The 13,302-nt window shown below is 43.0% G+C and overlaps 1 protein-coding gene across 1 annotated transcript in view; it reads right to left on the reverse strand.

Annotated features, from left to right (window-relative positions):
* Positions 1 to 4,511: 4,511 nt before the first annotated feature.
* SHROOM4 (shroom family member 4) overlaps positions 4,512 to 13,302 on the reverse strand; it is an 83,480-nt gene continuing 74,689 nt past the window's right edge. Inside the window, exons 4-6 of the mRNA XM_023541642.2 lie at positions 11,578 to 11,746; positions 7,169 to 7,438; positions 4,512 to 6,045 (exon numbers count right to left, since the gene is read on the reverse strand). Coding sequence (XP_023397410.2) covers positions 5,776 to 6,045; positions 7,169 to 7,438; positions 11,578 to 11,746 — 709 coding nt within the window. The 3' untranslated portion in view covers positions 4,512 to 5,775. The remainder of the gene's footprint in view (positions 6,046 to 7,168; positions 7,439 to 11,577; positions 11,747 to 13,302) is intronic.

Below are 13,302 nucleotides of genomic sequence, written 5' to 3' on the forward strand. Positions count from 1 at the left end.
TGTCTAGCCTAATTGCTCTGGCTAGGACCTCGGGCACAATGTTGAATAAGAGTGGTGATAAAGGGCATCCTTGTCTAGTTCCTGTTCTCAAGGGAAATGCTTTCAGGCTTTCTCCATTTAGGATGATGTCGGCTGTTGGCTTTGTATAAATGCCCTTTCTTATGTTGAGGAATTTTCCTTCTATTCCTATTTTGCTGAGAGTTTTTATCATGAATGGGTGTTGGACTTTGTCAAATGCTTTTTCTGCGTCAATTGATAAGATCATGTGGTTTTTGTCTTTTGTTTTATTTATATGGTGAATTACATTAATTGTTTTTCTAATATTGAACCAATCTTGCTTACCTGGTATAAATCCCACTTGGTCATGGTGAGTTAGTTTTTTGATATGTTGTTGAATTCTATTGGCTAGAATTTTGTTGAGGATTTTTGCATCTATGTTCATGAGGGATATCGGTCTGTAATTTTCTTTTTTTGTGGTGTGTTTACCTGGTTTTGCTATCAGGGATATGCTGGCTTCATAGAATGAGTTAGGTTGTATTCCATCCTTTTCTATGCTTTGAAATACCTTTAGTAGTAGTGGTGTGAACTCTTTGAAAGTTTGGTAGAACTCTGCAGTGAAGCTGTCCGGGCCAGAGCTTTTTTTTTGTTGGGAGTTTTTTGATTACCTTTTCAATCTCTTTTTTTGTTATGGGTCTTTTTCGTTGTTCTACTTCCAATTGTGTTAGTTTAGGTAGGTAGTGTTTTTCCAGGAATTCATCCATTCCTTCTAGGTTTTCAAATTTGTTAGAGTACAATTTTTCTTAGTAATCTGATATGATTCTTTTAATCTCAGTTGGGTCTGTTGTGATATGGTCCATTTCATTTCTAATTTGGGTTGTTTCCTTTCCTGTATTTCTTTAGTCATTCTGGCCAATGGTTTATCAATTTTGTTAATTTTTTCAAAGAACTATCTTTTGGCTTTGTTAATTCTTTTGATTGTTTTTCTGTTCTCTAATTCATTTAATTCTGCTCTAATTTTTATTATTTGTTTTCTTCTGGTGCCTGGTGGATTCTTTTGTTGCTCGCTTTCTATTTGTTCAAGTTGTAGGGACAGTTCTCTAATTTTGGCTCTTTTTTCTTTATGTATGTGTGCATTTATCGATATAAATTGACCTCTGAGCACTGCTTTCACTGTGTCCCAGGCTTCTCAACTTTTAATGTGTACACAGATCTCCTGGGGATCTGGTTAAAATGCAGACTCTGGTTCAGTGGGTTTGGGGTGGGGCCTGGGGTTCTGCCTTTATAACAGCTTCCCAGGAGACAGCTAGGTGCTAGGTGGCTTTCATTTATTATTTTTAATAAAGTTTACAGACAAGAAAATGAACTCAGGGGTTGGGCAAGTTACACAGGTTCATGGATTAAGTAAGTGACATAGAATCCTGCACTCTAGAATTTGTACACAGTTCATTCTAATACCAAAGCTGGGCTCTTTCCATTCCACCACACTGAATTTCTGGAGCAGGATGAGGGCAGTTGGTATATGAATGGTGTATGGATCAGGAAAAAAAGGAAGCATTTCAGTATTTCAGTGGGAGCTGCCTGAAGTACATTTAGATCTAATCCTTGGGGTTGTTTTTGAGAGCTTATCAGCAAGGACACTGCTTTCCATGGAGCTAAGAGTGAGTGTGAGACTAGAATATCAGGTAAAAGCAAATTATACTAGTAGATAGAACTCAAGATTGGAGAAGGTCTAGAAGGTGGTTCACCTCTCATCAGGCTAGACTTCAGAATTGGACTCTATAACTGTTGAAGTCTTCACCTGAGATTATACCCCTTGTTGAATCTTCCTTCATTCTAAATGCTGAATTGGGCTAGTTGTGATGTTCCTATCGGTTAACCATAGGGGAAGAAATGTATCAGTGAACTAAAGGGCAGGGCGGTGGTCCTGAGGTCTTTTTAAGGAGAAAAACAGCACACTTCAATCCCGTGGTAACAGAAGTAACATGTGGCATAAAGTCTGTGTTCCCTATCAGGGTGCTTTTGGAATAAATGTTGTAAAGCTGTGCCCCTAACAAAGGTTGTGGCAGATGCTGGCACTTTATTGGGGATAACGAATGGTATAGCATCAATGCTGTCCCTGAGGGGCCAGGGTAAATGTTTAGGGATGTTCATGAGTAAGGCTTTGGTCATATGGCTACCTATGAAGGACATAGGTGATCAATTCCTATCTAATACTTTTCAGCAGAATATTAGGGTATATCGTCACCTCAGTCAAAACACATGAGATATGTTTTTGTCCTTAGCACCTTTTATTGAAGTATGACCCCTGATGATAATCTGCCAGGTATATCAATGTCAGCCGAGAAGGGAGTGGTGGAGGACATAAATGCAGAAATATAATTAAAAAAAAATGATAGCTTCACATGGGATACATGACCCCTGACAGTTGTACAACAAATACTGTTTCTTTATCTATAGGAACAGACCCCTGCCCCACCCCCTCTAAAGATCTACTAACCTTCAAACAATACAATATGCTGTTACAGAAATATTGTTGGCATAGAAAACTCCTCGGGCAAGGACAACTGGAGTCACCATGCTCCAGATGGGTGGAAGTGGCCATAAAATGCCTAGCTTCTTCCATCTGGGGCCTGCACAGTAGCATGTGTAGGGATGCTGGAGTTAAGGGTGTGGCTCTGCTGCCCCGGGAGCTTTTTGGCACAGAGGTTAAATGGAAAACAGAACCTGAACCTGGTCTTGAAAGAGGCTTCTCATCTTTTTACCCTCTCTCCTTTCCTCTGCTTCCATAATCTCTCCCTTTCTAGACCTTTATTTATTTCTCTCTCTCTCTCTCTGAGATTCCCCTTTGGCATTTACTGCTACATCCTGGATGAGTCTGCAGCTGGTGAGACTCAAAGAAACTCAATTATCCAGCCTTCCGGGGAGGTAGGATAGTCGGGGTGGGACATGTGATAGGAACTCTTGCACCAACTCCTGTCCATCTCAACCAACTTACTCACTACCCACTAGGGCCTGTATGAGTATTTGAAGGGAAAGGGTAGAAGTCAGGACCAATAAGTGTCTTTGGGGGAAATCCCTTGGTGTGCACTCTAGACTGCTACCTTCTGGCAGGCCTGGGAGGAGGGCTGGGCCCAGGAAATGAGAAGGACAGAAAGGCACTGTATCTCAAGTGATATTGGCAGCTTTGCAGCACTATCATGCACAATGAGAATGCCAGGTCAGGAATGCTGGGAGTCAATGTCTGTTTAGTAGTTAACTTTTGTCTGCCAAGTTTCACTGCTCAGTATAACATTTTTGAGTTATTTTTTAAGTGATTTGAAAACTGTCCCTCCATGTGAAAATGAACAACCTGGTGTTGTATTCTAATTTTAACTCTATAAGCTAATTTAGGGTGGGAAGGGGGACAAAAGCAACTGAGCCAATTATACTTTTAGTGTCAGAAACTTAAGGTACAGCCAATCTAACTAACACTAATTAGAAAAAGCCCAAACCTTGGCCCTGGTGTCCAGGTAAGTGAGTAGTCTTTTCCCTGGGCCCATATTCATAAAAAAGCTATGCATGATAGAATACATCAGTCTCATACCCCCCGATACAGGACATCTCAACTTGCTAATTCTTTGTCCTTGAGCCTGTTTAAAAACCAAGATGGCAACCACAGCCTCTATTCATAGCACTCCTCCTACCTTCTTCATCCTTAGCTTGGGTATGCCTAGGCTTTTACAAGTCATCAGCCTTCCTGAATAGAGTAGAATCCTCCACTGGAGGGAAAAATGACAGTTGACATTCAAACAGCAGTTCTAGCAGCAACAGTGGTTCTAAGAGCATACCAGGGTTCCACAGAACTGGCTAAGCCCCCCCCCCAAGAACACTCTGTTGGCCAAGATTCTCCCATTGTTTTCAAATACAATGAAGAGGAAACAGAAGCTAGTAACCAGTATTTGTAACAGCAGCAAAGTTCCTTGGCAAATTTTTCAGGTGAATGAGGCACCTCTTCTGCTACAGTTAACTTTCAAGGGCCCTGAGGAACTCAGCAGTCAGTAGAAGAGATGCCAGGGCTTGGCTGGGCTGGGCTGACCAGTACCAGAGGTTGGCCCCAGTTAACAAGGAATAGGGTGCTGAGTTGGATAATAGGGCAACGTTTGGCCATCTCCTCACAACTCTCTTCCTCCCATTACCCACCTGAGAGCTTTTCCAGGATAGGAGCTGGCTACCAGTGTCAGGACCCTGGCAACATCAGCAGCATTGGTTGTTTGCATGCCTAAATTCCTGGCTGTATTTATTCCTGGGGTGGACTATTATTTGCTCTGGGGGACTGGGCCTAGGTGCCCCTGGTTTGGTTACCTGAATCAGGTTGCCAGGCTGAGGAAAGTAATTGTTGAATAGAGGAGCTCCTTTTGAGCTCACCTTTACTCATTTCTCAGCCTGGAGATGGTAGAGAAATGGACAAAATTTTGCCAGTTTCAGGATTTTTCAAGAAAAGAAAAAGTAGGAAAAAATTGAACCATGCTACCAAAAAAAAAAAAACCCACTGCCATCGAGTCAATTCTGACTCATAGCGACCCTATAGGATAGAGTAGAACTGCCCCATAGAGTTTCCAAGGAGCGCCTGGTGGATTCGAACTGCTGACCTTTTGGTTAGCAGCTGTAGCACTTAACCACTACGCCACTAGGGTTTCCTGAACCATGCTAGGGAATGCTAAACTCATGACCACCCAGACTTCATGGGAAGCATAGGGCCAGGCCACAGTAGGGAGGCTCTCTGTTCAAAGTGAGGACTCTTTTTTAGACACTTGTCAGTTATGGTGTGAAGAATTCAGGGCCTTGGCACTTGCTTACCAAGCCATGGTAGATTCAGGCTGATCTGCAGAAAATGCTTTCCTTCTGGGCTAACTTTTTCCTCTCCAACTTCCCTCTTCTCGCTTTATTAGTTAAAAAAGGAAAAAAATGAAAACATAAAAATAAATAAAATCAAAAGGCCATTTAAAATATAACAATAAAGGAAAAAAAAGCCACCCCTCCCCAATAATGAAACATGTATCCAGAAGTCAGCTTTGATAGCGCTATTAATGGTCCACAGTGTGAAACCCTGGGGTGGGCACCTAAAACATCCAGCAATGAAAGGACAAGGTGGAAGCAGAATGTGACAGGCCCAAAGTTTTAGGTCAGGAGGAAGGCTACACCAGCCAAAGCTGAGAGCAGGGTTCCTTCTCCTCAACTAGTTGCTGGAGAAGGTGAGGGCGGAACCAATTTGCTTCAGTCTGGCTCTTTCCAGCAAGGCACCTGGGAATTCCTGGCCTTTGCTACAGTTCTGTTAAGTGCAATTCCCAGTTCTGTGCTTCCCACTACCAAAGCTTGGGCAAGGCCCTGAAACTGATGGTAGGTGAATACCCTGAAGGCAGTCAGACCCCTGTGGGAAATGGAGCCTCTAGCCTTGAGAGGCTGATTAGGTGGTTGGTGAGTAGATAACATATTTGGTGTCCTAGTACACAGCAGAACTTTGTTGGTTCTGTGTGCAGTGAATGCTTGCCTATGCAAACTGTTGGAAGGAGAGTGTGGTTGTGTGATTACAACTTGTTGCAAGTCCCTTGGGGAGAAGCTTGGAGCCTCCCCAGGGTCTCCTAGCTGGCTAGGGGAACTGCTAAGGAAGGGGCAGTGAGAGAAGTCTAGAGCAGAAAGTATGGAACAAACTGCTAACTGTTATCTAATTGCTAATGAAGATTGAAAGCACTTCCCACTGTGGTTGGGCAGGGATGCTGTGGCAGACTGCTGGTGGAATTAGAAGTTGCCGGGCCCCAGGAGTAGGCTCTCTCTGAGACATTTGAGCTGCTCTTCCCCGAGCTTGATCTTCTCCTCCAGCTCTCGCTGCTCAATGATGAGGGCAGATTTCATCTTCACGAAATGCTGGTAATCTTGGAGCTGGTCCTGAGGCAGGTAGCAGGAGACCATGCTAAACACCAACTTCTCCCGGTGGTCAACATGCTCCTTCAGCTCCTTGGCATCTGCCAACTGCCCAGTCAGCTGTTGCTTCTTCTCTATCAGCACCAACTGGGGATGCAGAGGACTGATTAAGGATCATCTAATTACCAGTCAAATCCGCCAGTCATCTGCCTAACTCAGGGCTCCCCTAGGGATGCTACCACAAAGCAATCATCCAGTCTGATAATTGAACAACCCTAGATTTCCTGCCCTTAGGTCCATCTGCATACAAAAGCCTGTCTTTCCTTTAGCAGGAAGAGTATAAACACTATAATTTCCTCTTTTCAGCTCTAAGGCTGCCTTAGAGTGGTTAAGAGGCCTACCCATTTCTTGAGAGCAATGGTTATCAAAATCTTTAATCTGTAGGCAACCACTGAGGTTGGGTAGAAGAAAGCTGAGTCTACCTAACTTGCCATAACCAACTCCTCCTCCTCTGATAAAGCCAGCCTGTGTCCTGTCCACCTGGTAAACAACCATCATTATGATGGCAATGCTTTCTAAAATGGTGTCTCTGTATGAGTGTGCATGTTTGAGTGTATGTATCCATGTGTGCATGCACATACATACATGCTTCTTATTGTGGATTCAAATTTGTACCCAAAACCACTTGTAGTGGGAATGGTAATGCAGTTTTGGTTAAGAAATATACACAGAGTGACCCAACCTATGAAACTGACAACTTCCCAATCTCAAATTACTTGGTGAGACCTCCTCCTCCAACTCTGAAATCCAAAACCAAACCAACTCATCACCATTGAATTGATTCTGACTCATAGTGACCCTACAGTACAGAGTAGAACTGCCCCATAGGGTTTCCAAGGAGTGACTGGTGGATTCAAACTGCCGACCTTTTGCTTAGCAGCCATAGCTCTTAACCACTGTGCTACCAGGGCTCCTCCAGCTCTGAAATTGGGGTAAAATTGCTACTGCTGCTACTGCTGGCAGCCAGCACTGATTCATTGTTTGCCCTCTTGTTCCAGGTCCTGTTTTAAGGAATTAAAATGGATTATCTAATTTAATTCTCACAACAACCCCATGAAGTAGGTCTATGTTCACCCCATTTTATAGATGAAGACTTTGAGACAATGAGGTTAAATAAATTGCCCACAGTCACATAGATAATAAGTGATAGAGTCAGAATTTCGAGACACTTGAAATCCAGTGCCCACATTCTCAGAGACCCTGACTTTACCTTCTCCTGGTTGGCCTCTGCATCAATGCTGTTGAGAGCATTCTCCACCCGGGCCAGTCGTCCAGAGAGTGACAGCAGCAGGTTGACCACTTTGTCCAGGTCCCCGATAAACAAACGGTATTTTTCAAACTCATTAGATTTGCAGACAGCTTTCAGGTTGGCCTCCACCTCCTCCCCAAGGGAGGAATTGGCATTGATGTCCTCCAGCAGCCCTCGCTGGGCCTCCCGCAGGACAGAGAGTTTTCTGCCAATGCTTTCAATCAGCTGTATCTAGGGGAGTTAAACAGGAGGAGACAAAGGATGAGAATGGGGATTAAAAGAAATTGATCTGCGCTCAAAATCTGTTTTGGGACCTAAGGAATAGATCTGTGGGTCCTATCCTAGTAATGGAAACAAAGAAAATGTGAGCAAGTCCTGAGCAATTCCAGTTTTTTAGACAGGCATCTTCCCTCTCAGGCTCTGCCAAAGCACTTCCATCTCTTTAGCTTTAGTAGGAATCTCCATGTCACCAACAAAATCCTTGGCTTAAGATAAGTGGTATCCATGGGCTAAACTTCATTTGCCAAGTGCAATTTAATAAATATTTGCGGAGACTTTAATAAGTAGGAATTGGAGTGCTTTGAAGAGCCTAGGTTGGAAAAGTATTGTGATCAAGTATTTGCCTATCACTGCGTTCATTCTCTTTCAATCTATTTAAGTATCTGTATGGTACTATGCTAGGTCCCTGCCCGCTAAGATTGGTTTCTGAGGCTTTTTGAATAAGAGTGTGAGTTCTGGAATCACTATGACTTGGTTTGATTTCCAGCTCTGCCACTTCCTACCTGTGTGACGTTGGGTGATATTACTTTGTTGAGCTTTGTTTGTCTGTAGAATGGGGGGTAATTGCAGTACCCTCTGCACTGGGTAATAAGGTAATAAGCACTCAATGAGATAATGCACACAAAGAGCTTGGCACAGAGTAAGTGCTCAAGAAAAGCAAGCTATTATCATTATTCAGTCTGGCCCCACCACACCATTCTAATTTCACTCCTCAGAACCTATCAAGATTAGCTTCTCACTCTCCTCTATGCTCACAACATACTTGTATTCCTGATTTGCTTATGCAGTCCCATCTGTTCTTTATCTCTTTCTTTACTTTGGCTGGGGCCTTGGTGGCATGGTAGTTAAATGTTTGGCTGCTAATCAAAAGGTCAGCAGTTCAAATCCACCACAGCTGCTCCTTGTAAACCCTATGGGGCAGTTCTACTCTGTCTTAAATGGTCACTATGAGTTGGAATCGACTCGATGGCAATGGGTTTTTTTTGTTGTTGTTGTTTTGTTTACTTTGGCTATTTATAATCTTTTTTTCAGGGCCCAGTTTTACTCCCACCTTCCTTAGAGGAAGCCCTCCATGGTAGCCCTATGCTCAATTATCTCTTGTATTCCCTGAACTCCCAAGGCTTTATTTAGAGTCAGAATCCTCTAGCATAATTGGAAGTTGTTCACTTTCTGTTTCATGTGTGTGAGTCTGATTTCCTGGCCTACTACTGTTGACTGTAAGTTTCTCAAAAGAAGTACTGCCTGTGTCTTCTGATTTGTATCTCCTACAAGTTCTGGGACTGCACTTATAGGAAGGCAGTGAGGTAGAGTGGAGTTTCGGAGTCAGAGACACCTGGATTCCAATCCCACTTACTCCAAATTGTGTGAACTTGAGCAAGATATCTAATCTCACCAAAACTTCTATTTTTCCATCTTTGAAATGGAGGAACTGAACCCCGCCCCCCACAGGGTTGTTATGAGTGTTAAATGAGTTCATAGAAGTAAAATATTTAGTATCATGCCTGGCACATTGATATGGGCTCAAAACATGTTTACTGATGCTATAATAACAATAATAATAACAATAATTTTCATTATTATCATCATCATTGTCATTATACCAGGCATTCTGAGCTAAAGGATACTTGTTTAGCTGCAAGGTTATGACAAGAATGGACCCATCCTATATTGTCCACAGCCTTTGCAGCCAGTATTGCATTATGGTTAAGAGCATGGACTCTAGCGCCAGACTACCTGGGTTTGAATCCCAGCTCAGCCATGAAGTAGTGGTGTGACCTTGAGCAAATTACTCAATCTCTTTGTGCCTCAATTTCTCCATGTAAAAAAAATTAGAATAATCATAGCATGTACCTCATAGAGCTGTTATAAGAATTAAATGAGTTAATATATGTTACATTCTTAGAATAATGTTTTGCACAAAAGAAGTATGTTACAGTGCTTTATTATTATTCTAGCCCAGGAACTCTGGGATAAGAGGCTTGTAGTTTGCTACAGTGTGTTCCTTTCTAGTAGTTTACTTACAGATGTCCAAGGTGACCAAGATCAAGTCAGGAAGTCACCAGGATCTTAGTGGGAAATGTAATATATTTGCTTTTGGGGAAAATTCCAAAACCCACTGAGGGTTGGGGATCAGTGATATGAATGAGGCAATTGGATGCCAAGAGGCTCCCAATTATATCTGCATACTCTGCTCTTCCCCAACAAAACTCAATGCCAGGGACAAGGGATGAAAAAAAATTTTTAAAGGGATGGATAGGGGCCAAATGACCAACTTGGAAATCACCCACCCACCCTGGTCTGGGAGGGTGAAAGTGCAGAGAGCCATTTCCGTCTCTGCACTTGTGCTCTGCAACTTTAACCTCGACCCTGGGGAAAGTATAGAGAAGAGGGCTATGAAGTCATCGCAGACCCAGACAGGGCTGAGTTGCTTTTCTGGTATATTGAAAATTGGTAACCCTCCTCACCTTTCTTCCTCAAATACAAAAACTGTCCTAGCCCATCCACAATCACTTCAAATCACTATCTGCTATTCTGTGCTTTGACATTCAAGATCATTTCTCTCTTTTCCTGGTCAGGCTTTTATTAGGTCTGTTTTGGCCAAGGCCAGGTCCTAGTAAACAAGGAGCAGCCTTGCCATGCTGAAAGAACATGGGATCCAAGCAAGGAAGTAGTCATTTGAATCAATAAAACTTTGACATCACCATGCTTCCAATTTCTTCCCTAACATTTTGCTTCAGATGGGAAGGTGGGGGGCAGGCTCTTGTAAATGGCTCTGATCATGTCCTGCAAGAGAAATATGGACAGAGGTGCAATTTACATTGAGTTCAGATGTCCAAGAAGTGGTAAATTGGGCCTTTTAGGTTGGTATGGCAACCCTATTTGCTTATGAAATTAAATGGGTAAGTGCAGGGAGGGCAAAGTGATTCCAGGAATTTGATTAAGCTAGTGATACTTAGAGGGGGAAAACCCAGACCTAACCCACTGTCTTTGAGTCAGTTCTGACTCAGCAACTCTATAGGACAAGGGTTTCCAAGGCTGTAAATCTTTGTGGAAGCAGACTGCCACATCTTTCTCCCACGGAGCGGCTGATGAGTTTGAACCACCAATATTTTTGTTAGCAGCCGAGCATTTAACCACTGCGTCATGAGGGCTCCTTTACAGGGATAAAGGGGGAGGCTTTGTAACAACATCATCATCATCTCCATTTATCTATTTTAGTCTTTTTATGAGTCTATTGACCATCCTTGCCAATAAATAGTAAAGTTTGTCATCGTATAATTTCTCCATTTTGTTCTTAGGCTGTTCCCTCTCCTAGGAAGTTACGCTGTCTGGGCTAAAACCCATTGCTGTGGAGTCAATTCCGACTCATAGCAACACTTTAGGACAGAGTAGAACTGCCTGTAGAGTTTCTAAGACTGTAAATCTTTAAGCAGACATCTTTCTCCTGCTGAGCTGGTGGCAGGTTTGAACTGCCAACCTTTCCGTTTGCAGCTGAGTGCTTAACCACTGCACCATGAGGGCTCCTAGAAAGTTACACAGATGATAAAATCATTGATACTGCCATTGGTTAGAGCTCACTGGCAGAAACTATGATGTGCCCCTGGCAGGGAGTTACTTACAAGGCTGGCTTATTTCAGAGGGACAGCAAGCAGAGTAGAAAGTCAGTGTTAAGTCCTGGATATACCACTTACTCTGCAAAGGTGGACAAATTAGTCCCCTTAGCTGGTAAAAAAGGAGATAGTAACATCTATCTTGTAGAGTTGTTCTAAGGGTTAGAGAGACACTGTGATGATGATTTTGATTACTACTACAACTGTTAGTACTATTATTGAGCACAGAAAGGAAATACAGAGTCCATAAAGCAAGCTATATCTGTGCTTAAATTACAATTATTAGACTTAACCAATACCAGTATCCTGATCAAAAAAAGACTGCAGTTGGTCTAGGAGAAAATCAGAAATTCCCTTTTATTTCTGTATTGAAAATACAGGAATGCACCAAGAGGGTCTGGGGAGTTTAGAGAGCTGATTGCCCTCCAGGCAAACAAGCTAGATGTTAAATATTCTCTAGGGTGTATCAAAAAACTTCACCTTTTTTTGAGCCAGTTCATGGTCAACTTCCTCCTCTCCCAGGCCAGTCTCTGCCATCTCCGGCTGGTCCTTCAACTTGTTCAGAAGCTCTGCCTTGGCCACAGAAATATTGTAATAAGCTGTGTAAGAGGTTGGGATCCCTGGGGTCTCCTGAGGAAGGGAGAAGTGTCTGTAGAAACAAAGAATGAACATTCGAGAACCTCTGATGAGAGGTTGCTGATCTTTCTGTCTCTTAATTTTCCCATCTGTAAAAAGGGACCCTGCTTCATCAGAAGTTGTGAAAGAAGGAAATAATGGATTAGAAAGCAATGTTCAAATACAAATAAGCCACATGAGAGGTATATAGAAGCCAAGTAAAGGCAAACTAAGAATTTAAAAGGCTATTTCCATGTCCCTGACTTCATCAGCTAGGGGGACTTCTTTAAAGATAATTTGGTTTGATCATTAACATCCCACAAAACTGGCAGTCCCCTAAGTTCTGGACTTCTGATAATCAATGATTACCCCTTGTTCATGACCCAGTATACAGATCCCAAGGGAAGGGCTATATGGTAGGGCAGTATCAGAGACCTTAGCTATTTGTCCTCCAAGCCTGCTGGCTTCCCTCATACCCTTCATCCAACCCCACACCAGGCTCTAGTCTGCTTGCTTACAAAGGCACCCTGTGGCTTTCCTGGGCACTCTCATCATTTCTTCTCTCCCGATGACACTCCTGCTTGAAATGGCCCCTCCACTGCAGATTTCCCACAGCAAAGAGGTCACACATGACCTCAGCAGCAGTCACCAAGTTGGAGGCTGGGTTTAGCACTCCTGCCAGGGACTTGTCATGGCCCCCCACATCTGTCATGTGCTCTTCTGAGACTGCCTGCTGTGGGGCAGAACTTCGGCCTGAGAAAGGATAGCGTCTCTCTACTTCTGGCATATCCCCAATGGACCCAGCCTCCTCCATGGTTGCAGAATGAAATGGAAAAACAGTGGAATCAGTGACAACCAAGGGCTTGATAAGTGTAGCAGCAGACCCTGTTGCCTTGGGTTCACCAAAGTCTGAGGGGCTGACGTGTTGCTTTTCAGAGCCCCAGCCCATAAAAGAGAACTGCTCCTTAGGAAAGAAGTAGCTCTGGCTCCATGCTGGCTTGGGTTTTGACTCTTCTGCCATCAAGGCTTCTGGTCTGGAGTGAGGAAGGAAGTAAAGAGAAATGCTTCACTGTTGGTTTCAGAGATGGAGGGGCAAATAATTCTACCCATGGTTTATGGAAGTGGTCGCTCACAGCACTGTATTCCTTGTTGCCTACCCGCCACCCCTACCCTCCACCTGTCTGTGTCACTGCCCCTTCGCTAACCTCTAGCTGTTCAAAAGGGAGAAATGGAGAAGCTCTTAGATAAAAGTCAAAAATAGTGGTTAAAACGCTCCATAGCTATTTATTGATTCATGCTATGCTGTCTCCTAATTCATCACACAAAAGAAATTCAGCCATACTAATATTCCTCATTCTAGGTAAATTCATTTTCCACGTAGGTTTTCAAGCTTAACATTTGTACAGTGTTTACTATACCCCAGAAGCTGCTCTAAGATATATATATCTATATAGATAAAAAAAAATAGATACAGATATATAGATATAATTTAATGCTCATGACAACCATTTTACAGATATGAGAATATGAGGCACAGAGAGGTAAAGTGACTTTCTCAAGAACACCAGCCAGTAGATGGGCAGAGCTGTG

Source organism: Loxodonta africana, chromosome X (genome assembly GCF_030014295.1).
Source record: "Loxodonta africana isolate mLoxAfr1 chromosome X, mLoxAfr1.hap2, whole genome shotgun sequence".
NCBI classification, from domain to species: Eukaryota; Metazoa; Chordata; class Mammalia; order Proboscidea; family Elephantidae; genus Loxodonta; species Loxodonta africana.